The 25,592-nt window shown below is 42.4% G+C and overlaps 1 protein-coding gene across 1 annotated transcript in view; it reads right to left on the bottom strand.

Moving 5' to 3' along the window:
• Positions 1 to 4,657: 4,657 nt before the first annotated feature.
• The window catches only part of LOC111966931 (plexin A3-like), a 143,128-nt gene continuing 122,193 nt past the window's right edge, over positions 4,658 to 25,592 (bottom strand). Inside the window, 1 exon segment of the mRNA XM_070444325.1 lies at positions 4,658 to 4,848. Coding sequence (XP_070300426.1) covers positions 4,658 to 4,848 — 191 coding nt within the window.

The following is a 25,592-nucleotide window of genomic DNA, read 5'->3' as shown; positions in this document are numbered from 1 at the left end:
ACGTCAGTCAAAGATAGAACATGTTACCAAATAAAGAGTATCTCAATTTGGTGGCCATCTATTCCACCCTTGTCTAGAAAACACTTCCTTAGTAAAAATAGAATTGTCGATATAGCTAACTAACTCTCTGTTTGTGAATGTGTATAAGTCGTCTATGGTTGGTTAGTTGGTTCTCAGCCAGCTAGCAATCTTGCTGCCAATTTCGTGATGCTAGTTAGCTAACAGCAAGCTGACAATGTTGAAATGTCCATGTAAGGTATGCTTAGCTAGCCAGTCTACTAGAGATCAATACAATTAGTGGGGTGGTTAAATTGTGTATTTTTATACAGAATCTGATTCCACCAACATGCGCTTGCCACCCCTAGCTCTGCACAAGGTGAAGGTAGGTTGGCCAAAATATTATAAGCTAAGATAGCTCAATTTAAAGGAAGCATGGTATAAACATGAATTGGGTACTGTTTGTATGGTTTGTGTTTGCGTTATGGGGTTACAGGTGGTTAGAGGTAGCCTGAGGACCACAGAATACCTTCCAGACCATGTAATCAATTTAGTCTACCCCTCTTCCCTTTTTATCTTTTATTTTTGTAAAACTCAGGTTATCTGGAGTCATTCCACAGTGCCCTGCTGAAAAATACCCCAAAGCGGGGGTATTTTGGATACACAAGCATGAGGGAGCGGACACACCTTGCTGTTATGGAGTACAACAAGATTGTGGGACAGAAACCAGCAAGAGACACTGAAAGGTCTAAAATCAAGACTACAACAGTAATGCACAACCACCTCATTATTCTCTCTGCAGATTCTCAAACCCCAATACAAAGACATGAACTTTAGTCATATCCCAGATTTCCTATTTGCTTATGGTCTTGCCTACACCAAGAGACCTGTTTTAAAACATTATATGAGCAAAACATATACCATTTTATTTAGGCAAGCCAGACAAAATTAAACGGGCCTATTTATATAATGAATTTGAATTCGGAGGGCAGAAATTATGAAAAATGAAAGCATTAGACCTCTCACTAAAGGCATCAGTCATACAAAAGTTATACTCAAATCCGAACTGGTTCTCTAGCAGATTAGTAAGAATTTCTCACACCATGTTCAAGAATGGACTTTTTCCCCTTTATCCAGATTACAACCTCTCACTTTCGGTTATTTGAAAATCTCCAAAATATTGCTATTTTTAAAACAAACCATAGAAAGTTGGTTGCAACTTCAATTAAATCCACCAGAAAAGACAGAACAAATAATACAACAAAAAAATTGTGGTTAAACTCAAATATACTAATTGATTAATTAAATAAAAACAACATTATATATAAAAAAAGGTATAATCTTTGTAAATGATATCATGAATAGGACTGGTGGAATTGCAAAATTACAACCAACTAATTACAGCAATACCGCAAAAATGGAAGAGGCAAGAGGAAGGAGGAGAAAGTAAGGATCTTGTCTGTCGGCCCCACATTAAATATCAAAATTGGTTACAGAAAAATGTGATAAATATAAAAGTATACCAATTTAATTTAAGGACAAAAAAATTGACAGACGTACCATATAGATTGTAAAATAGTTGCAAAGAGATTTTCGATGTAGCGATTCCATGGAACATGGTTTATGAAGTAATACGCAAAACGATACCAGGTTCAAACTTAAGAATGTTTCTATTTAAATTATTATATAAAATTCTTGCAACCAATAGAATGTTATATAGATCGGGGATACAACCATCCCAGCTCTGCAGATTTTGCTGCAAAGAGACAGAGTCATTGGACCATTTGTTTTGGTACTGTCCATGTGTAGCTTTTTTTGGTCACAGGTCCAGGAATGGCTGAAGAATTGCAACATTTACCTGGAGCTTACTCTGCAGATAGCGCTGCTGGGTGATTTGAAAAGTCATAATCAATCGATCAATAATATACTAATACTTTTAGCAAAATGTTTTATATTTAATTTATAATCTGTAGAAACTATGAGAATAGAAAGGTTCAGAACTGTTGTGAAACATCACAGCACAGTTGAAAAATGTATGTCAAATAGCAATCCAAAGGATGGTGTTATAGATGGGAGGGGTTGCGTGGAGCTGAAGGGCGGGACTAATAACAACAAGATAACTAATGTAGAATATACTGTGTCTGTAAAATGTATATAGGTTCAGAAATTTTGTGAAACAGCACAGTTAAAAATATATTGCAAATTGAAATCAAACTGGATGGTCTTCAGAAATAGATGGGAGGGTTCGAGGGTAGCAGAAGGATATGAGTAAAAACAACAAAATATTATTATTGTAAAATAAATTGTGATGGTAAAATGTATATAGTATGTGGAAGCTGGAAGTAGAAGCCTAAGTGTTGTTTTTCATTAGTTTACTCCAATTAGGGGAGGGGTGATAGAGTTAGTGGAGAATAATAAAGGAAAATACTTTTTTTTAAATGTGTGTGTGTGTATATATATATATATATATATATATATATATATATATATATATATATATATATGAGTAGGTGTTCTAAAAGTAAAAGCAATGAGTATGTCACGTTCTGACCAATGTTCTTGTGTGTTTTGCTTGTTTTAGTGTTGGTCAGGACGTGAGCTGGGTGGGCATTCTATGTTGTGTGTCTAGTTTGTCTGTTTCTGTGTTCGGCCTAATATGGTTCTCAATCAGAGGCAGCTGTCAATCGTTGTCCCTGATTGAGAATCATATATAGGTGGCTTGTTTTGTGTTGGGATTTTGTGGGTMGTTGTTTCCTGTCTTWGTGTTTTCTATGCACCAGCTAGGACTGTATCGGTTTGCCACATTTATTATTTTGTATTTGTTAAGTGTTCACATTTATCGTTCGTATTAAACATGTTGAGCACTGGCTACGCTGCGTATTGGTCTGATCCCTATTACAACCCCTCTCTAGTGAAGAGAGGGAAGCGCTGCCGTTACAGAACCCACCCACCAACACGGCCAAGCAGCGTAGCAACGGGCAGCCAGCGACCAAGCAGCAGCGGTACCAGGGGAATGGACATGGGAGGAGAATTCTGGACGGTAAGGACCCCTGGGCAAGCCAGAGGAGTGTCCGGCGCCCCAAAGCGGAGCTGAAGGCAGCAAAAGCGGAAGAGGCGGCATTATGAGGCGCAGCAAACGGCCAGAGGGCCTGGAAGCCCGAGAGGCTACCCTCGTCGGGGGGGGGGGGGGGGCTTAAAGGGGAGGTGGCGAAGTCAGGTAGGAGACCTGGCGCCAACTTCCGGGCTTAACCGTGGAGAGCGAGAGTAGCGGGCAGAGCACGTGTTGTGAGGAAGAGCGCACGGAGTCTCCTGTAGTGTGCTTTAGCCGCGGTCGGTAGCATTCCAGCTCCACGTATCGGCCGGGTCAGTGGGCTCGAGCCAGGTGCCATGAAGCGGCTCCACACATCTGGTCTCCAGTGCCGTCTCCTCGGGCCGGTGTACATGGCACCAGCTTACGTATGGTGTCACGCTTCGCCCAGCCACAGCCGAGTGCGGCTATTCCACCTCACGCGTGGGTACTCTGGCCTCTGGGCTACCTGGGGGAGCATTAAACCAGGATGAAAGGGTTGGCAGGTCTTCGTGGGACTTAAGAAAACTCCTGTAACGCCTTCACGGTACGGGTTATCCGGCGCACCTTCACCGCCCCAAGACCAGTACCAACAGTGCCATACACATCGCACCAGGCTTTCCATAGTTGCGTGACCATCACGAACCTGTTTTCCTACTCACGCACTCTCCTTATGGTAGCCGTGTCTGCCAGCCTAGTACCTCCAGTGCGGTACCCCCCAATTTGCAAAAAAACGAACCAGGCCTACTTGTGCGCCTCAGCAGTGTCGAGTCGGCCGTAACTGTCCAGCGCCGTCGGTCGACTGGCCGGCGCTGCCCAGTCGCCTACGTCTGAGCTGCCTGCCTGCCCAGTCTGCCGTCTGAATGACTGCCTGCCTCGGCCGGAGCCGCCGTCTGAGCTGCCTGCCTGCCCACGCCGTCTGAGCTGCCCTGCCTTGCCCGACGCCGGGGTGAGCGTCCAGATCGCTGCCAGCCGCCGTCCTGAGCGTCCCTCACTGCCCAGCGCCATTGAAGCGTCCGTTCTGCCCAGCGCCATCTGAGGCCGTCCGTGTGCACCACAGGGCCATCTGAGCCGTCCGTCTGCCCAGCGCCATCTGAGAGAGCGTACGTTCTGCCCAGGCGCATCTGAGCCGTGTCCGTATGCCTCAGCGCCATCTGACCGTGCCGTCTGACCCGCGCCATCTGCAGCCGTCTCGCACCTAGCTGGCTCTAGCCAGCGCCATCTGAGCCGTCCGTCTGCCCGCGGCATCTGAGCCGTCCGTCTGCCCAGCGCCATCTTGAGACGTTGATCTCTGCCCAGCGCCTATCTCTCGAGCACCGCGCCAGTCAGGAGCACGCCACGAAGCTCCGCCCAGAGGGGCCGCGCACACACTGAGAACCCCCAGTCATGAGCCGCCCCGCCAGTCATGAAGCGCTGCCGCTCAGTCCATGAGACACGGCCCTACGTCATGCTAGCTGCCCCTCATGGCTGAGCTTGCCTCAACCGGAGACTAGCACTGATGCCTCATACGGTAAGTCAAGTCGAGCCTGGGCTCAGCGGATTTGAGAGGGGGGCTCCTAGCCGGAGCTCCTTCTCCGAGTCCAGCGACTGCCATTACCTGAGCTCCCCTTGAAGATGCCTCTCTGTCCGGAGCTGCCGTCTCTGTTCCTGAGCTACCTCTCTGTCCTGAGCTATACCCTCTCTGTCCTGAGCTGTCTCCTCAAGTTTAACGTATGGGGGACCTGGTGAGGATTTCCTAGCTATTGGCCATAGGTGGCGGGCGAAGGTCGCCACCTCAAGGAACGCTAAGAGAAGAGGGGGAAAGACCAATGGTGGAGTGATGGCCTCGTAGCCTGCGCCGGAGCCGCACCAGAGCGGAACAGATGGCCCACTCCAGACCTCCCCTTGAGTTTTAGGGGGTGCGTTGGAGTCCGCACCTCAGGAGGGGGTACTGTCACGTTTCTGACCAAATGTTCTTGTGTGTTTTTGCTTGTTTTTAGTGGTTGGTCAGGACGTGAGCTTGGAGTGGGCATTCTATGTTTGTGTGTCTAGTTTGTTCTGTTTTCTGTGTTCGGCCTCAGGGTAATGGTTCTCAATCAGAAGGCAGCTGTCAATCGTTGTCCCTGATTGACGAATCATATATAGGTGGCTTGTTTTGTGTTGGGATTTTGTGGGTTGTTGTTTCCTGTCTTTGTGTTTTCTATGCACCAGCTAGGACTGTATCGGTTTGCCACATTTATTATTTTGTATTTGTTAAGTGTTCACATTTATCGTTCGTATTAAACATGTTGAGCACTGGCTACGCTGCGTATTGATCTGATCCCTATTACACCCCCTCTTCTAGTGAAGAGAGGGAAGGCTGCCGTTACAGAGTAGGTGTTCTAAAACTTTTGACCGGTAGTGTGTATACATATATATATTATTCATTATATACATATTCATTATACACACTACCGGTCAAAGGTTTTAGAACACCTACTCATTGCTTTTACTTTTAGAACACCTACTCATATATATATATATGCACACACTGCCGATCAAAAGTTTTAGAACACCTACTCATTCAGCGGTTTTTCTTTATTTGTACTATTTTCTACATTGTAGAATAATAGTGAGACATCAAAACTATGAAATAACACATTTGGAATCATGTAGTACCTAAGAATATTTTATATTTCAGATTCTTCAAATAGCCACCCTTTGCCTTGATGACAGCTTTGCACACTCTTGGCTTTCTCTCAACCAGCTTCACCTGGAATGCTTTTCCAACAGTCTTGAAGGAGTTCCCACATATGCTGAGCACTTGTTGGCTGCTTTTCCTTCACTCTGCGGTCCGACTCATTCCAAACCATCTCAATTTGGTTGAGGTCAGGGGATTATGGAGGCCAGGTCATCTGATGCAGCACTCCATTACTCCCCTTATTGGTAAAATAGCCCTTACAGAGCCTGGAGGTGTGTTGGGTCATTGTCCTGTTGAAAAACAAATGATAGTCCCACTAAGCCCAAACCAGATGGGATGGCGTATCGCTGCAGAATGCTGTGGTAGCCATGTTGGTTAAGTGTGCCTTGAATTCTAAATAAATCACAGATAGTGTCACCAGCAAAGCACCCCCACACCATAACACCTCCTCCATGCTTTACAGTGGGAAATACACATGCAGAGATTATCCATTCACCCACACCGCGTCTCACAAAGACATGGCGGTTGGTACCAAAAATCTCCAATTTGGACTCCAGACCAAAGGACAGATTTCCACCGGTCTAATGGCCATTGCTCGTGTTTCTTGGCCCAAGCAAGTCTCTTCTTCTTATTGGTGTCCTTTAGTAGTGGTTTCTTTGCAGCAATTCTGACCATGAAGGCTTGATTCACACAGTCTCCTCTGAACAGTTGATGTTGATTTGTGTCTGTTACTTGAACTCTGTGAAGCATTTATTTGGGCTGCAATTTCTGAGGCTGGTAACTCTAATGAACTTATCCTCTGCAGCAGAGGCAACTCTGGGTTTTCCATTCCTGTGGCGGTCCTCATGAGAGCCAGTTTCTTCATAGTGCTTGATGGTTTTTGCAAGTGCACTTGAAGAAACTTCCAAAGTTCTTGAAATGTTCCGTATTGACTCTTCCCCAGCTAGCACAGTGGATCTGGGCCTATTCCGGCTGAGAGTCGGGGCACTCGGCTGAGAGTTAGACTCGGCCGACATCATGTGGCCCGAGTCTGGGCCACCTTTGGCAGTATTACTTATGGCTAGGATGCGGGGATTGAGTTTGGGCCGATTCCGGTGAGAGTTATCTGGCCCAAATGTATATATAACTTTGGGCTCGGGCCGATTCTGGTGAGAGTTATCTGGCCCAAATGTATTACTTGGGGTTCGGGCCGATTGGGGCTACTCTCTGGCAGATGATTACACGGGCTGCTTTATATAATTAACATTTCATTATTTATTTTTCCATATTTTCTCATTGTTTCTGTGATCAAAAAATACAATTAACATTTATATGAAATTCTTTAGGAGTCCTGTGTAGTATTTTAGTATTTTGATACTTTGTGCAAGGCAATTGATAAGTATTAAAAACTTTGTTGCTGGAACTTCCCGAGTGGCGCAGCGGTCTAAGACACTGAGTCGCAGTGTAAACTGCGTTTCTACAGATGCTGGTTCGAGACCCGTGCCAGCCGTGAATGGGCGACGCACAATTGGCCCAGCGTCGTCAGAGTTAGGGGAGGGTTTGGCTGGTCGAGATGTGCAGTACCAGTAAATCTTCTGCAAGAGGACCAAACAGTTGGTGGATAAGAAGCCCTATGGCACTTTCGGGCAGAGTCTTTTCCAGCTGGCCCTTCACTGCAGACAGGACAAGCCCATCGCCATAAGCACAAAGAATCTCAGCTTCCCCAGCCCACCATTGCCAGTGCACCGAAGCCGGTTAATGGCTGCGTTTACACAGGCAGCGCAATTCTGATATATTTTTCACTAATTGGTCTTTTGGCCAATCAGATCAGTTCTGAAAAAGATTTGATGTGTTTAAGACCAATTAATGGAAAAAATATCAGAATTGGGCTGCCTGTGTAAACACAGCCAGTGTGGCTCAGCATAAGACCATGTAGAACAGGGGTCTCCAATCATAGTTCCTGGAGTTCAACCCTCCTGTAAGTTTTCGCATCAGCCCCAGTTGTAACTAACCTGGTTCTGTTTATCAACCAGCTAATTATTAGAATCAGGTGGGCTATATTAGGGTTGGAGTGAAAACCTACAGGAAGGTAGCTCTCTAGGAACAGGGTTGGAGAGCCCTGATGTAGAACCACCATAAAATAAATATGGATATTTTCTATCAATCTTCGAAATATTTCTGATCTTATGGATTCACAGAAGATATTTATATAAGCTGGACAGGGCTCTGTAGCATCAAACATATGCTAGACATTCAGATATCCAAAGAATGTTTGTTTATTTATCCAAATCTGAAATAAAGGAGAGTGTACACTATTTAATGCTAACTCAAGAGAACTGGGTATTCAACACGGCTATATGGTAAAAGTAACCTACAAAAACCAGTGTAGTACAGTTGAGTATGTCCGAGTGTGTCTCAGGTGTAGAGACAAACAAGTGCAGAGAACTGTAGTTACAGATTGTTACACCAGATAATGTGATTTGCCCAAAGATTTTTGCCGTCATCTTGTCTATTTCAAATCTTCTCTCATTGATTGAGAGGTGGGTGTCCACCCCAAAGTGCTGCATGTCATGATGACAGCGACCTGTCTCGATCAATGAGTGAGAAGACTTGAAACGATGGCGGTGTACATATTGTTGGATTACTTTATGGAGCAAAAAAAWYWWTTATTTTAATAACGGAGCATTTTCTAAATCCAAACTGACCCCCTGCAACTGGTAACAGACATTTTATGAGACTCCTGTTTCAAGGACGAAGACAGCACCGCTAAGGTTGGTCCAATATTCTCTGTACTTCACCAAACAGTACCTATCTTGTAATGTCCACTAATGGATATCAAAAATCTTTGGTTAAATCACATTATCTGGTGTAACAATCTGTAGCTAAGAGAACTGGTGATCAGCAGATGATGGGAGAGGTGGTCATTATGAAATTGCCATTCACAAAGAAACATACAGTATGTTCAGAGAATACTTGTAAAGCTGCGGGAGGAGTGTTGTCATGATCAAACTGCCATTCAGCTCCTCATGAGTCATCTGCTTGAGATCCAGCATAATGTCTAATCCCTCGAGAGGAATACAGTTCTGTTACATTGACCCCCCCCCCCCCCCCCCCCCCCCCCCCCCCCCCCCCCCCCCCCCCCCCCCCCCCCCCCCCCCCCCCCCCCCCCCACCCACCCATTTGTTTTGTATACTGCTGCTACTCGCTGTTTATATCTATGCATAGTCACTTCACCCCTATCTACATGTACAAATTACCTCAACTAACCTGTACCCCACACACTGACTCGGTCCGGTACCCCCTGTATATTGTTATTTTGTCGCAACAGTTTGGGGAAGGACCTTTCTTGTTTCAACATGACAAGTGCCCCGTGCACAAAGCGAGGTCTTACAAAAGTGGTTTGTCGAGACCCGTGTAGAAGAACTTGACTGGCCTGCACAGAGCCCTGACCTCAACCCCATCGAACACATTTGAGATGAATTGGAACGCCAACTGCGAGCCAGGCCTAATCACCCAACATCAGTGCCGACCTCACTAATGCTCTTGTGGCTGAATGGAAGCAAGTCCCCGCAGCAATGTTCCAACATCTAGTGTAAAGCCTTCCCAGAAGAGTGGAGGCTGTTATAGCAGCGAAGGAGGACCAAATCCTAATGCCCATGATTTTGGAATGAGATGTTATGAGCAGGTGTCTAAATACTTATGGTCATATAGTGTATGTTAGCCAGCAATACACAATATGGGTTTCAGTAGATAAATTAAGTTAGCTAACTAGCTAGGTAGCATCCAGGAAAAATAACTCAGCTAGCACCGTATTTGTCATCTGCCCTCTTGATGCTGGCGTCATATAACGGCTCTCGTCGAAAGGAGTGGACCAAAGCACAGCGTGGAAAGTGTTCATGATTTATTTTCAAAAAACACTCAAACAAAAATAACCAAAGTAAAACGAAAGCGCACAGTTCTGTCAGGCACAGACACTAAACAGAAAACAAGATCCCACAAAACTCAAAAGGAAAATGACAACTTATATATGATCCCCAATCAGAGTCAACGATAGACAGCTGCCTCTGATTGGGAAACACCACCGGCCAAAAACAAGAGAAATAGAAAACATAGACTTTCCCACCCGAGTCACACCCTGACCTAACCAAACATAGAGAATAATAAGGATCTCTAAGGTCAGGGCGTGACACGTCGGCTGTAGCTGAGCTTCTAACGTTATCTGAATCCAACTCTTTGTTTCGAATTCTCTTCTCTCTATTCCGGTTGAAATATGTGTGGTTGAATGTCTCCATGTAGCTAATAGATGCTCCATCGTCGAATTCGTGCTGATTGTGTCTGGTCAGTTCTTTCAGTTTTGCCCAAAGGATTGTTAGTGTCTGCCTCCTTTAAAAAAAACATCTAATGGCTCTATCGAACAAGGACAACCATATCTACACCCACGAAAACGTATAGAGTGATCAGTATAACATAGAGCCTTCGCAAATTGCCACAAAGCAGGGCTATATCAATATCCCCCCCCCCCCCCCCCCCCCCATCAATACACCGGAAGACGTCATAGGGTGTATCATTCAGCACGCAAAGCCCTGACCTGCCTTCCTCCTGGGCAATTACGTGTGAAACACAGCTCACTGTCCTAGAAATGCCTCAGATATGATGACAACAAGCCCAGATTCCCCCAGGGTGAAATTCCACTTTAAAGGCACAAATATAAGGCTGTGTAAAGCTCACTCCTCTCTGGTCTGTCTGGTGTTGCCCATATAAAACATCAATGGGCATAAAGCAATAAAGCAGCTCTTGCCTTTCCATCACCCTATGAAATCCTGGTTAGGAGCACTCATGTGGAAGCTATTTAGTGTGCACCAAAGCAATTATATATTAAACAATTTTAAATGGGCTGTAAAGGGCACTTTACTGTGTTGTCAAGATGTTCCAAGGCAGAGAAATTGAGGTAGAACCCTGATTGGGTACCGCTGATGTCTCGCTGACCAATAACAGAGTAACTGTCGGAAAGATTATTTTAAATGTGCACACACTTCTGTATGAGAGCCATGGCTAATGCAGTGAATAAATAACTCATGGAGGAGGTTTTTAATCAACTGACATGGGAATGATGGAGATCTGGGATGGCAGGTCCTTGGGAACACAGGGTGACCTGGATTATAGTGCTGCTAACAAGGGAGAAGCCAGACGGGTAGCACCTCAACACATCATCCAGCCTGCATGGAATAGGTGTGAGGTCATGCCTGTGTGTGTGTGTGTGTGTGTGTGTGTGTGTGTGTGTGGTGTGTGTGTGTGTGTGTGTGTGTGTGTGTGTGTGTGTGTGTGTGTGGTGTGTGTGTGTGTGTGTGTGTGTGTGTGTGTGTAGGCTGCACTATTTGAGACCCAACACAAGTCTATGTTCCTACTAACATACTAACACCCATATGTGTTTTTTCATCGAAAGCATAGTGTTCAAAAGCCTACTGTGTAATCATTTTAAAATATGCAAATGACCCTAATGGTGTCACAGATACCTCGAGATGGAGATGTCCTCTCTGGCACACACACATGGATACATGTTAGCTATTGTAAGTTCCACACTGTTACCAGAACTGTGTTTACAGCTAATTTGGCTCATTTCCATAATGCAATCTGCCTCCCATCTGGTATAACTCATTTTAATTAAGACGGGTAATTCCCTCCCCCAAAATGCAGAGGCCTAATCATTAAAATGTCCACGTTTTTGTTTGTTCTTGACGTTTGATGACAATGCCCAATGTGGCTTGGGTCAGGTAAGAGCCCAAACACCTGTCAGGCGTCCGTCTCCCGGGCTGGTTCCACCTCCCAGCCTCCTCTCCTCTCCACACTGCTGCAGCCGACAGCCAGGCAGCCTTTTCAGACATGCAGCCCCTCCTCTTTCTCTCCAGCGCTTCACTGCCCACTTCTGTGGCCAGATGTTTGGGACGTTACGGAGACAGCAGAAGCATCCATTATTGCTTTTTACCATGTGAAAACAGTACTCTGTATGTGTGTAATTGTCCCACAAAAAAATCTAGACTGACACCAAGTTGTTTTTCTACAGATCTCTCGTCCAGGTGGTCTCTTGTGAGTTCTGGTACAGTAACAGTGAGTCGACAGGATCTGTTTCTTTATCAGCCTACTGGAAGGACAAATTGGTTATTTACAGTAGCTCAGTGTTTTAGAACATGTGTTTGATTTCACATCCAATATGTCTGCTTGCACTCACACATGTATCTCATTAGGTTGTCTAAACTTGTCTGTGTGTGTTTATTGCACACACAACCTATTGGATCCTGTTGGAATGCTAGATCAAATTACTGAATTTCATAGACAGATTTTTCCATGAGGAAATATCCAAACTCTCAAAATAATTTATCAAAACAGACTGATCCTTCAGAAGAACTATTGATTGCCAATAGAAAACGCAAGTTGGTTGTCTTGCTTGGCATTTCACCACTCTTCCCAACCCTTCAGTCAGAGTCCTGCCAAACCTTTCCTCCCTTATCAGTGGCAAACAGAACCCTCTGTTTGGCAAATCCGTGGCAGTTCAAATTGAGGCTAATGTCTTCCTCTTTGTGTGAGAGGCCGATCACATCACATGGATAAAGCGATTATGGAAATCTTGCCGTGGTGTAAAAATCAGCTTTAAGGGACCAGGGAAGGCAGTTGACATTGAGTCAAGAGAGAAGGAAGGGGCTGGGGAGTGTGGAGTATTTGATTGGAAACGCTGGGCTGTTTCATAATGATACAAGTTTTTTTGTAGACAGACAGTCTGCCAGTATTGATATTGATCTGTCACCTTGTCTGGATTTCACGTTCATCAGCAAAAACTGATTGTTCTTGATGAACCAGGGTACATAACATTTTGGCCAACATTTTGGCCAAGTTCCCTCAAGTCCCCGGACATTAGACAGAATAAGCCTCTGATAAAGACAGGTGGTTCATCATTATCTCAGGAACGACGACCATTATTGATAAAGTGTATTAAAATTAGGTTTGATTTAGCTAAACCGGTATTCATGAGCAATCTACATCATTATCTAATATTTCAGACTCAGATTTCAGACAGGCAAGGGTGATGATGAATTCAATTTTATCCCAATTAGTCAGGGTTTTGGGCCATGGCATGGCAGTGGGAGAGATTAGGAATGTAATTTCAGAGAGCAAGCCAGTGTGTCTGGGCATGACACTGGTGTAGTGAGGAGATAAATAGGACTTTGATGGGTGGTGTGCTGTATGAATGCCCTCTAGACTTATTATAGAGACATTACTCTAAGGTACTGTTCGGGGCGTTGATTTCACTCTCATAAGTGTAATAAGGATTTAAGAGTGAGGTTATAAGCACTTATAAGCAGTTTTAACAACTGATGCCCTTATTATGTCAACGCTATGCCAGTAATGCCACTTATATTTCATAATTGTAGTTATGCCATATGTTTAAAGCTTCCATCATGGGCTATGCGAAATGCAATACATTTCATAAACTGTTTTACAGATTTAAACATGGCTTTTTCTGATCTGTTTATAAGTTTGTAGATTTAAATTGGGTGGATAGATTTCTCTGTTAAGGCATGGTTGCATTGGGTCATTTTTCAGTTTATTCATAGGGACATATTATGTGATGTGCTATTTTGTAGTTTTTATTTGGATTTAAAATGTAGTACGGTGACCATGTTAGACATCTTTGAGCTATAATGCATAAGTTGACCATGGTGCAACAGTTTGCCTAACTTTGCACTTTGAATGGTGTTTTGTTCCCCCACACTACAGATGGTACTGTCTGTATGCTCTTTGTGTGTTCCCCAAGGTCACCATTACAAGAATTCATAGAACAGTAGCTATTGGTGTTCACATACGCTACCGTTCAAAAGTTTGGGGTCACTTAGAAATGGCCTTGTTTTTGAAAGAAAAGCACATTTTTGGGCCATTAAAATAACATGAAATTGATCAGAAATACAGTGTAGACATTGTTAATGCTGTAAATGACTATTGTAGCTGGAAACGGCTGATTTTTTATGGAATATCTACATAGGCGTACAGAGGCCCATTATCAGCAACTATCACTCCTGTGTTCCAATGGCACGTTGTGTTAGCTAATCCAAGTTTATCATTTTATCACCCTTTTGCAATTATGTTAGCACAGCTGAAAACTGTTGTTCTGATTAAAGAAACAATAAAACTGGCCTTCTTTAGACTAGTTGAGTATGTGGAGCATCAGCATTTGAGGGTTCAATTACAGGCTCAAAATGGCCAGAAACAAAGAACTTTCTTCTGAAACTCATCTGTCTTTTCTTGTTTTAAGATATGAAGGCTATTCCATGCGAGAAAATACCAGGAAACTGAAGATCTCATACAACGCTGTGTACTACTCCCTTCACAGAACAGCGTAAACTGGCTCTAACCAGAATAGAAAGAAGAGTGGCAGGCCCCAGTGCACAACTGAGCAAGATGACAAGTACATTAGAGTGTCTAGTTTGAGAAACAGACGCCTCACAAGTCCTCAACTGGCAGCTTCATTAAATAGTACCTGCAAAACACCAGTTTCATCATCAACAGTGAAGAGGCGACTCCGGGATGCTGGACTTGTAGGCAGAGTTCCTCTGTCCAGTGTCTGTATTCTTTTGCCCATCTTAATCTTTTCTTTTTATTGGCCAGTCTGAGAGATGTATTTTTCTTTGCAATTCTGCCTGGAAGGCCAGCATCCCGGAGTCGCCTCATCACTGTTGACGATGAAACTGGTGTTTTGTGGGTACTATTTAATGACGCTGCCAGTTGAGGACTTGTGAAACGTCTGTTTCGCAAACTAGACACTCTAATGTACTTGTCCTCTTGCTCAGTTGTGCACCGGGGCCTCCCACTCCTCTTTCTATTCTGGTTAGAGCCAGTTTGTGCTGTTCTGTGAAGGGAGTAGCACATAGCATTGTACGAGATCTTCAGTTCCTTGGCAATTTCTCGCATGGAATAACCTTCATTTCTCAGAACAAGAATAGACTGACGAGTTTCAGAATAAAGTTATTTGTTTCTGGCCATTTTGAGCCTGTAATCGAACCCACAAATGCTGATGCTCCAGATACTCAACTAGTCTAAAGAAGGCCAGTTTTATTGCTTCTTTAATCAGAACAACAGTTTTCATCTGTGCTAACATAATTGCAAAAGGGTTTTCTAATTATCAATTAGCCTTTTAAAATGATAAACTTGGATTAGCTAACACAACGTGCCATTGGAACACAGGAGTGATGGTTGCTGATAATGGGCCTCTATATGCCTATGTAGATATTCCATAAAAGAAACAGCCGTTTCCAGCTACAATAGTCATTTACAACATTAACAATGTTTACACTGTATTTCTGATCAATTTGATGTTATTTTAATGGCCAAAAAAATCGCTTTTCTTTCAAAAACAAGGACATTTCTAAGTGACCCCAAACTTTTGAACGGTAGTGTACATTTGAATATTCTTCCCCTAAATCCCTTAGAAAACTCAAAACCAGTTTATCCTGCCTGAGCAACAAAACACAATCAAGAATCTATAGTCATGCATACTGTACTTACATTTTCCCTATTCAGGCAAATTAAGTGAGTATTAGGGCTTTCAAGAGAACCAGAATGAATTGCATTTTCAAATCAGTGTGTAGATGACAAATGAACCACATATAATATGAGAAGAGAGAAAGAGGGCGCTACTAACTGCAACGTGCAGCCTGCTTGGAAGAAATGTGAAACCATGACCTATTCAAATGGATAATTTGCAAAGATCTGTCATGTCTTGATGGAAATGCTAAGCACATTCATTTAAGACCCCCTCATTTTTTCTGTGCGGTTTAAAAAAGAGGCAGAGGAGTGAACAGGGGATTTGCCACAGCCAGGGATTAGATGAGGGGAAGCCTTTGATGGATTCAATTATTACTGAAAGTTTGTGAAGGAAAAGGGGAGGGACATCAAAGAGTGCAGGCGATTAACTCACTGCTAACTCTGAGGCGGGCGCAGGCTAATCTTAAAGGTGACACCAAACATCTTGTTGGCTCTTGAATCCCAATCTGGGCATGTGAGGGCTGAGCCTGTTGGTTAATTAGCCTGGATAACTTTAGTCCTGTCCTCTAGGAAGGGAAATCACAGAGGCCAAGCATCAAACACCGACTCACCTCTCCCCTCACTTCCCCAAGTCAGGAGGTCTGGCTCTGCTGCAGCTTCCATCTGGAGGATGGTTGGCCGGGATGTTACGCAATAACGCAATGCAGTTGGCACAAGCCGCAGTGGGGGAATCTAGGAGAGAGAGATAGGCTGTTGATGTGTCACAATCCCCATGTTCTCTGATTAGTTCATTATTCTGGAGGATTTGGTTCAGTTGTTGAGGAATATCGACAGCATTTTTCTATTGCTCCTGTTGATAAAAGGCTTTAGAAGTAGCTGTAGGTCACCTGCATTGAGCTGCTAATCATGTCAATATAGCGGAAAACGTGAGATAATGGGCCTTGTGGGTATATATATGAAGTCAGGGGATGGGATTAATGATTTATTCTGCTCTGCTCTATGAAAAGAGCCTAATTGATGAATGAGTGTTATCTCAATACCAATTCTGTGGCTCTGAGACAGACGTTAACAGAGCATTAAAAGGCTCTGTGTTATTTATCATTCAGCATTAAAATGCCAAAGAGTTTATCATTGAGCCCCATATTTCCTTGTATTTTGAACAATGCTTCTTGGAGTTTACAGTTTGACAAGTATTGGAGGATCAAGGGCATAAGTGTACTTTAACCGAGGATGTGCTCGGTTTGTTGTTTATTCTGGCATAGAATCTATCAGGCTGGGATCTGGTGAAGGGTGAAAGTAAGGACATAAGGAAAGTGGACATTTCCTTGAGTAATGTGCTGTAATGGTTGGTCCAGTCAGACAAGGAGGTAGAGGACAAAAGGCAGCTAGTCTGGCATATTGACGAGGAAACTAAATATGGCTGCCTTCAATTCATTATTCGTATCTCATTTCACATCTTTACAAATATGATGTCATATATTTATGAATTAAATATGCGCAGAATTGGTGACTTCCAGTCATTTCAATAAATGATTCAAAGACTTTCTTCACTGGTGCCATGTAGTTTTTATGGTAGAATATGTAGGCTACATCATTGGCCAGAAATATAGCTTTGAGTGCCTTTTGAAAATGATATGAGTGATGGCATATGAGTCATGACTGGTTGCCAGTCCATTTTTTAAAACTAGATAACAATATGGTAATCTCAGTAATCAATGCTCATCAAATGTATATAATTTACTCATAATTCTTTTATCATCACTTCCGCAATGAGTAAAACCAGCTATGATCACATAGCTGCCTGGTAATCATTGTTGAATTATTCTGTAATACATGATTGCTGTGTTTTTGTTCACTCTTGTGTGAAATATCACCTCATTGTTGTAGCTATCAGAGGAGTGAAATAACCTTGGCAGTGCACACACAGGTCCACAGTGGCATTGTGTAAATACGAGCACATGCAACTGCTCTAAAATCCTCTTCAGCAAAGCCTTGACGGACGTTTCACCAGCTTCTGTATCTATAAGAGATGATATCTCTTATTGTGTCCTCTCACCTCCCATGTGTTGACACAATGTAGTGATCTGGAGCTGATGATCACTACACAATCAGGATCTGGAGCTGATGATCACTACACAATCAGGATCTGGAGCTGATGATCACTACACAATCAGGATCTGGAGCTGATGATCACTACACAATCAGGATCTGGAGCTGATGATCACTACACAATCAGGATCTGGAGCTGATGATCACTACACAATCAGGATCTGGAGCTGATGATTGGTCATGACCTCCTCTTTATCCTACCTCATACAGACACAACAATGGGGCCTGTGTACCATTCTCCTTGTATACCTTCTCTGAGTCTTGACATAACATGGGCTTTCAGGCTGGGTCAAGTCAATGCTTTGTGTGATAACAAAATATGGGCATATAATCCCTCTGCAACCCATCCTTCCTGCTCATCCCTGGATGTCGCACCTAACTTCTGTCAGTCCTTACAGAGTGAAAGCAATTAAAGTGTAGGTCTATGGGCCCAAGTCTGGATAGGTTCAGATTTCCTAAACTCTCTGGTTAGTGAAATCATTAAGTTAGTGGCTGACAGCCAGCTGTAGGGATTCTCCTGGACCTTGAGTTGAGCAGCACCTGTATTTGCATTGATACTCAGTTCAAAAGCCCTTCAGTGATGAATTTGCCAATTTACTCCTTCAAGCTCTGGTTCATTGATTCCACCAACCAGAACTTTGAGAATGATAAGGATTCTCAAAAGAAGCAGAATTCCTTAAAGCACAATGCCTGAAAAAAGTGTTCCTTCATCTCAGTCCAACCATAGAAAGCTCTCCCTATGGAGACTCTCTCTGCCAATGTTTTGAGGTTGGGCCATTCAGTCTATCTTACAGGTGTATGATCTTCATGTGAGCCAGTTTGATACAGCAGGAAAATACAGGAAATGTAAAATATTATATGGATTATAATTATTGGCAATTTTTGTAGGGGTTGATACATTTTTCGTAACGGAAAATCAAGTCTGAAATTTCAAAGTGGAAATTACAAACTTCACAAGCCATTAAACCTCAAATACACTACAAGTTGAACATTTCCTGCATTGTAGGAAAGCCCTCCTGCAACAGGCTGATCAAATTAAGACCTACATCTATACTCCTGAGTTCATATTCTGGCAGGGCCTTGCTTTTGCTGTGTTTATACCCCTATATCAGTAAATTATGCAAAAGGTAGTCAACTGGCATGATATTGCACTTCTACATCCAACACCATTCTGTGATATATGGTAGAGTAGTGTATCATCAAGTAAAATGGAAGACCTGCTTAGAAGAAATTGTAAAAGTTTTCGATTCAATTCTCATCCTTTATCCAAATTGATTGAGAATACTAATATGTCTTTTAAAAGGCCATTACCTAATTGGATGCAACCTCATTCATAACAGCAACATGATTCGGCAAAGCTGTTTACACGTCTCTTCTCTACTTTAAGTAAATGAGACACCCAGTCTCATTGCCGTTTTAAGTCTTTTCCCTTGTTTTGTATGTCACTCATACGACTCCATGCTCATTAATCAGACAATCAATGGGGCGGAATGCAGAGGGAAAAAGTTAAACACCGATCAATAAAATGCAACATATTCTGAGTGTATGTGGGTATGTTGCGGGCTGACTGTCAAACAATGTGATTGGAGGCAGAAGGCAACTTTTTAATTTTCCAGAGTGGTTCTAAAGCAGTCTCACGCCTGTGGATTGGGATTAAATTAGGCACGCAATGACAGAAAGATGCATCCAGAATCCCTGGCTCCATCCATCCTGACAGCTAACTGGGGCTTCAGACTCGCTCCTGGATAAATGGAACGGACACAAGAGCATAGGGCCATTTAGAAAAATGTGTTCCCAGAAAACTAACCCCTGAGAACCCCATGGGTTGCATGGACAAAGTAGCTCTGCTCCACCGAGAATGAATTGAGTTGGATGGATAGACAGAAGATATTCTTACCTATCCAGAGATTATACAGGAGATATAAATGATTTGGCCTCTGTAATTGTGCAGAGCCATTCCTCTGAATTATTCATAAAACACCCAGGTTTATGATTTTTGAATGTGACTGCTGTCTGACAGTAAGAGGCTGGAAGTGAGGTCTGAATTCTGCATACAAGACTACTTCAAGACCTCTTGTTTCATTCTACTTCATTTTCAGCACAGTTATTACCTGCCTTTCATGTTCTTCCACATTTACTTTATTCACAGATTATAATTTTTTTATAAACTGCACCTCAGTTATTTTCTCCCACTGTCTTTATAAGTCAGTGTTTTGGAAAACAGCTTTTGGCTGYGCTTGGCTAAACTGTCACGCCTGCTCTTCCTGGTCAGGACTGTATCTGCAGGGTTTGGGCCTGTCCTGGGGGAATCTATTGCTATAGTAAGAGTAACTACCTTTAATAGTACCTATGAGGGGCTGTGTGTTTTGGACTTTGTAATCCCTGGATATCCAAGGCATATTTCTGTCCATACACTGCCTACWGGGAGAGTGGTACCTTGTCTTTTCCCATCCTACTGTGGACCCCTGGAGATAGCTCTCTCTCCATTTAACAATAGTGTCTCACAATGACTTAAATATACCTAAGAAAATCAATTTTTGTGGATACAACATCTGGATCATATTATGATATCTAAAGGTCAAGAATGTGGCGATGTTCCCCCTCAGTTGATTTCAAGATGAAAACACAATTGACATTTATAAAGTGTGTACACAGACCTGCTAAAACACATCATCATTATAAAAACATCCACCTTCTGTGAGGCAGCGCTTGTGGCCCGTGGCATAAGACAGCAATATCCTCCTCACTCTGCTGGAGTCTCCTTTTAACTGAAGAAGTTACACAGTGGCTTGATAGACTATAGAAGAGGTGAAGAGTGTACTGGAGTCACCCAGCTAGGAGTGTGATTGTGATGGGGTAGCAGCAGTGCTTTAGGTGTATGTTGTGGAGATGGGGGTAGAAGCTGTGCTTGTGTGTGCAGTTATTTTGTGTTTTTGCAGCCACACATTTCTGTTCCCCTTAGTATTGAGAGTGCTCTGCTAATGAGCACCCCCCAGCATGCATTACTTATTTATAAACCCCACACCCCCAGAGGCAGCCTGCCTTTTGCCGTCTGTTTTCCTCTTTCTCTGTAATCCTTCCCTTTTGTCTGGAGGAGCAGCTCTTCCGCTCTCACTCGATTTATCCCTCTTCAGAAGTTGCACCTTCACACACATAAATATTCATGACCCCGTTTCTTCCTTTCTCAAACATATCAGCCAGTGAAAAGGCGAGTCACCATTGATTTGTAGAGGAATGTGCATATATATAACTGACTGTGCATGCCACGATTTSGAGAAAAAAATATGAAATTGCCATATAAACTGTAGATTGTTCTAGGAAATATGTTARGATTGGTCCGTCAATCCAAGATAGTCAATGTCATCAAACATCATCCTTATACACATCTCTAATAAAGACTGTTAAAGATTGTTATAACAAAAATAGAAAATGTGTATCAATTCACAACCACTAATATGAATAACATCCCACCTTGACTGTTTTGATTCATCTTCTAGGGGGAATATGGTTGTAATGATCTGTTTTTCAGCTTTATTTACAATCCTGCTTGATGTTCTACATCTTTGATCTACTGTCCTAATTAATGAAGTTGAGGATTCTGGTACTATTTTTCTAAATATTCCACACCTAGATACTTTTTCCATGCATACCTGTACCACAAGTGCCCATCTTTATGTGTCAGGCCCAGATTAATTCATCTGTTTTTTATGAAATGTGAATATGGAAATCCCTGTACATAAAACGGTCTGCAATCCCATTTTTCTCTCTGATCTGTTTACCAAATCCTCTGCCCTGCTTTTAATCCAGGAAGGCAGAGAAGAAAGCACAATATCCCCCTTTCATGATAAAGAGATGATAATCTGAAAGGTGGGATAGATTTGCAATCTTTTAAAAAGATGTGATACATATTCTATTTTTATCATGAACATGCTCACAGCACCACTGGTTATTTCAAGTGTATACTTCTTAGACTGTGAATTGATCTCCTCTGTTAGTTTTGTAACAGTATTTTGAGTACTGAAGGAGCAAAGTAAGGACACTGAATTTCATATACGTGGTCCACTTTGGATAATCTTTGTMGAATTTTTACTAAAACACTTGCCTTTATTTGAATTCAAACATTGAGTTGTTCAGAGAAAATAATCCTTGAGGATCATACACGAATAAAACATTCAAGAACATACAGCATCATCCACATATTTTAATTAGCAAAACAAAACACCATGCTTGTCATTTCAACATTAAGTTAGAATCCAATCTTTTAAAAACCTCTGACTGAGTAAAAAAAAGTGCAAATATATACAAAACACTTCATTGCAGCCAGCGTTTAAAGGACTCATTACTACAACTCCTTCAAACTAACAAAATAAAATATAAAAAGAAAAAACAATAATTTAAAAGGAAACATTTTAAACAAATAATTATACAAAATATATTTATATATTTATATAGAATTAAGGACTAGGCAGAGCAATCATCCATTCGTCAGTCAGTCACAAAGCTACTTTCTCTCCAGACAAAGTTAATAAATTCCATATATCTTTGAAGCAGTAAAGAAATTTGTTACGTTAAATCGATTAAAACATTTGGGATAAACAGACAAAATCAACAAATAAATTATAATTAATTTATCTGAGACAAATGTTTAACTTTTTTTTACTAGAACACTGACTGAAATGTAGTTATGGATCTAAAACTGACATAGCTTCTACAGTATCTACTTAGAAACATCACAAGTTTGCACTCCCTCTTTTCTTCCTTACATGTTACAGGTGCTTTTTTATGTTGCTGTTTATACAACATTACAAAACCAGACGTACGCCCGCGGCTCTGAGTTCTACCGCCCAATCACCTGGCCCTTCACTAGTTTACATATGATGTATGTGTAACAGTGTTGCTTCAGTCCCTCTCTTTGCCTCAATCTGGGCTCGAACCAGGGACCCTCTGAACACATTGGCAACTGCCTCCCAAGAAWTATTGTTACCTATCGCTCCACAAGAGCCACGTCAAGGTCTCAGAGCGAGTGACGTCACCGATTGAAACGCTACTAGCGCGCACCGCTAACTAGCTAGGCATTTCACACCGGTTACATATGGCAGGCAGCCAAACTACTTTGGATATGATTACAGATTTCACCCCCAAAAATTGATACCTTATTGCAGTTACTATTTGAATTGTTTACTTATGTGGGTAGATTGCAACCAGATTCAAAACCTATGAGATGGCGTTAACCAAGAGGTACTAAMTCAAAATTCAAGACGTTCTCTTTCAGATTTATGATAAACTTTAATTTTGTAAAGTGGCTCAAYCAGAGCTTTGATATCTGTAATACACCTGCAATGCTGACAGGGTAGCTCTGGCAAGTTGGCAGTCATTTCTGACTGAGTCATTTTCACATATGGTGGAAGGTGATATCCCCCCCAGACCTAGATCCAGATACACTGACCCAATTTCTCTGCCCCAAAATAACACCAGGATGTTGAAACCCATTCTCCTCAATTATCCTCCTGCAGCTCTTAACATGCTAATGAGCTCCAGTTTTATTTGAAAATGTATTTCCCTCAGAGTTCCAAGACCAAATTCTAAATTGATTTGGTGCTTATCTACAATGTGCATCTTCCATGTAGAAAAATGGGTCTCTCTCTCTCACTTGGTGTGGATTTAATGAAATGTGTGCAGCGTTATGAAAATATATAATAATGGCTCTTTTGTTCCTGGGCTGATAAGCAAGCCTAATTAGTCTACCGTAATGAGTTTGTTTCAGATCCATTTCGGTTAGATCTAAACAGAGCATAACCGTGTTAAAGGTCCCTATGAAAAACAACACACAGCCAGTGTCTAGAGGACTAACACCTGTACACTGATAGACCAAAGTATTGGTTTCATTTATTAACAATAAATTGTATTTCATCTTCGAGGAATTAATGGATAAAATAACTGTTCGTTATACTGAAATATTTATATTCAGGACCAGGACTACCGCAAACCTCTGGCTTTAGTAGTACAAATACATATTATCCTAACATTAGTTATGGGGAACATTGGAATTTGAGGCTTTATCCTATTAAACTAAAAATCTTTTAAAGATATGTTTGTAGCTGAATTTTTAAACGTGATATAATCTATGGTTAACATATATTGTAATATGTGGGTCAAACCTTACGGCATTATTCAACACAAAGACAAGAGCGTGATCATCTGACTGTTCTCTGTGCCTCCTTTGGTCAGTCTGCATTCCTCACTGTTGTCACCAAACACTTGATGTGGCGATCAAAGGTTTACTTTTCAGTTATGGATGTGAAGGAATTCTGTTATTTACTGAATCTATGATGTATCCTAAATGAACCCGGCCCTGTGCAGGAATTGGCGTCAAAAAGACTCCTGCAGCAGTGTTGCAGACTCGGCCTATAGTACAGTACAGAGCGCACCAACTGTGTTCAGGTGTTCAGTCACTAAAACTGTACAAAACAAGAGTTCACATTCTTGTGTCAAATGTAAATAAATATGAAATAAATAAAGACAAAACAATAAATACTTCATCATTGGATAGGGCCGAACTCAGAACCACATGTAAATGCACTCAAATAATATTCAGGTATAAGACCCCCAGACTGCATTTCCTCCTAGTAGAGAAGTATGGAGAGGGAGCATGGGAGTGTGTACAGTAAGCCGCTGTACCACCACTGAAACACACAGAGCTTCTACTGTCTGTCATGGAGGGAGTCAACACAGAGCAATGGCATTTACCAGCTGATCAGAACCTACAAAACAGCCTACTGCTGCTGGCTCTCTGGGACCGTGGGYTAAACAGAATGAAGGATGAAGGTCTCCTGGGTTGGGAATCAGAATTCAACACAGTAACCTCTAGTATGGTAATGGTACACAGGCAGCATAGAGGCATTTTCTCCATTAACTACTGCGAATGACCTACAGAAGTGAACTCACAACCACACAAGTTGTATTTAGACAGCATTCTGTTTCTAGAATAAAAAAAACAATGAATACTGGTGTCCCCTGTCTGTTGTGCTTGGTGTTGCATTACACATTTTGATCAAGCTGTCATTTGCAATACGGAAAAAATCTGGAACAGAAAGATTACTACACAGAATGATTATCGCAACTTAGAGATCCTCTAACATAACTATTGGTTTAGTGTAATCTAATGAAACATGGCTTGCTGTTTTACAACTAGACTTATTGCTCGTGACGGATCGATTAGATTTAGGATGCTTGATATGGGTAAAAATAGTTGTTTCCACGACAGCAGTGGCCCTGGGCTCTGGATGGGAATTCCTCAGATCCTGACAGATCAGATTCACAGTGGTGCAGACTGACACGGGGATCTAAGTATAATTAGCTGGACAGTTACAGTAGGGTTGGAACGTCTACGAGGAGAGGGCTTCACATCCTGCAACACAAAGGCAAGCTTTAAAACTCTGGACTCTGAGCTGAGCCTCACCATCAGCAAAGGTCCATTTGGCCCCAAATTTCAAGAACAAAAAAATTAAGAAAAAGAAAAAGGCGCTTTGTCGCTATGGCATTTGAGAGACGAGGGGGATGGCCCAGCCTCAGCCCAGCCCCAACACTCCCCTCAATTTGTCACTTAATTAGGCCTCTGGTGCTTCCAGAATTTGGTCTCTTTTGTCCATACACTGCCTCCTTCATCACGCACTGGCATTGAACCTCCAACCCTAACACAACAAAACAGAGCCTCAAAGCTTTCCTTTGGGGCCAATAGGTTATGGTATACTACTTGTATCTTACAATACTTGTAGTAAAGCCAATACGTTTCTAGATAAAATCCAGTCCACACCTAAATGTTACTTTTCAGCACTTTGTACAATTATTATCCCAGACCAAAAGCTACTCTTCCCATGGCACTAGCTTGGCAATTCAGAACAGTTTCCAAAGCAACTTACTGTATGCCTCTTTTGGAATGTATCTCATATTATCCACAGTAGTCCTCTTCCATTAGATTAGGCAGTTACTAAAGAGTCTGTCATTGAAAAGGCCAGTGTGAAGAAAAAAACTACTTAGAATGTTTCACTGGCAATGGCAGGTAGAGGTATGAGGGAGTGAGGATATTGGGCACAGAATCTGGTCAGTAGACATTGGGCTTAATGTGCTGTGCTGTGGTTCGTTGTGTTGATTGTCCAGTGTCTTATGTCTTCATTTTTACTAGCACAAGCTGTGGATGTTCCAACACAGGTCCGTTCCCCAGTTCAACCAAACCCCCCTTCCCCGCCCCCC

This window comes from Salvelinus sp. IW2-2015, linkage group LG7, assembly GCF_002910315.2.
Source record: "Salvelinus sp. IW2-2015 linkage group LG7, ASM291031v2, whole genome shotgun sequence".
NCBI classification, from domain to species: Eukaryota; Metazoa; Chordata; class Actinopteri; order Salmoniformes; family Salmonidae; genus Salvelinus; species Salvelinus sp. IW2-2015.
This window is presented reverse-complemented; position numbering and strand designations above follow the sequence as displayed.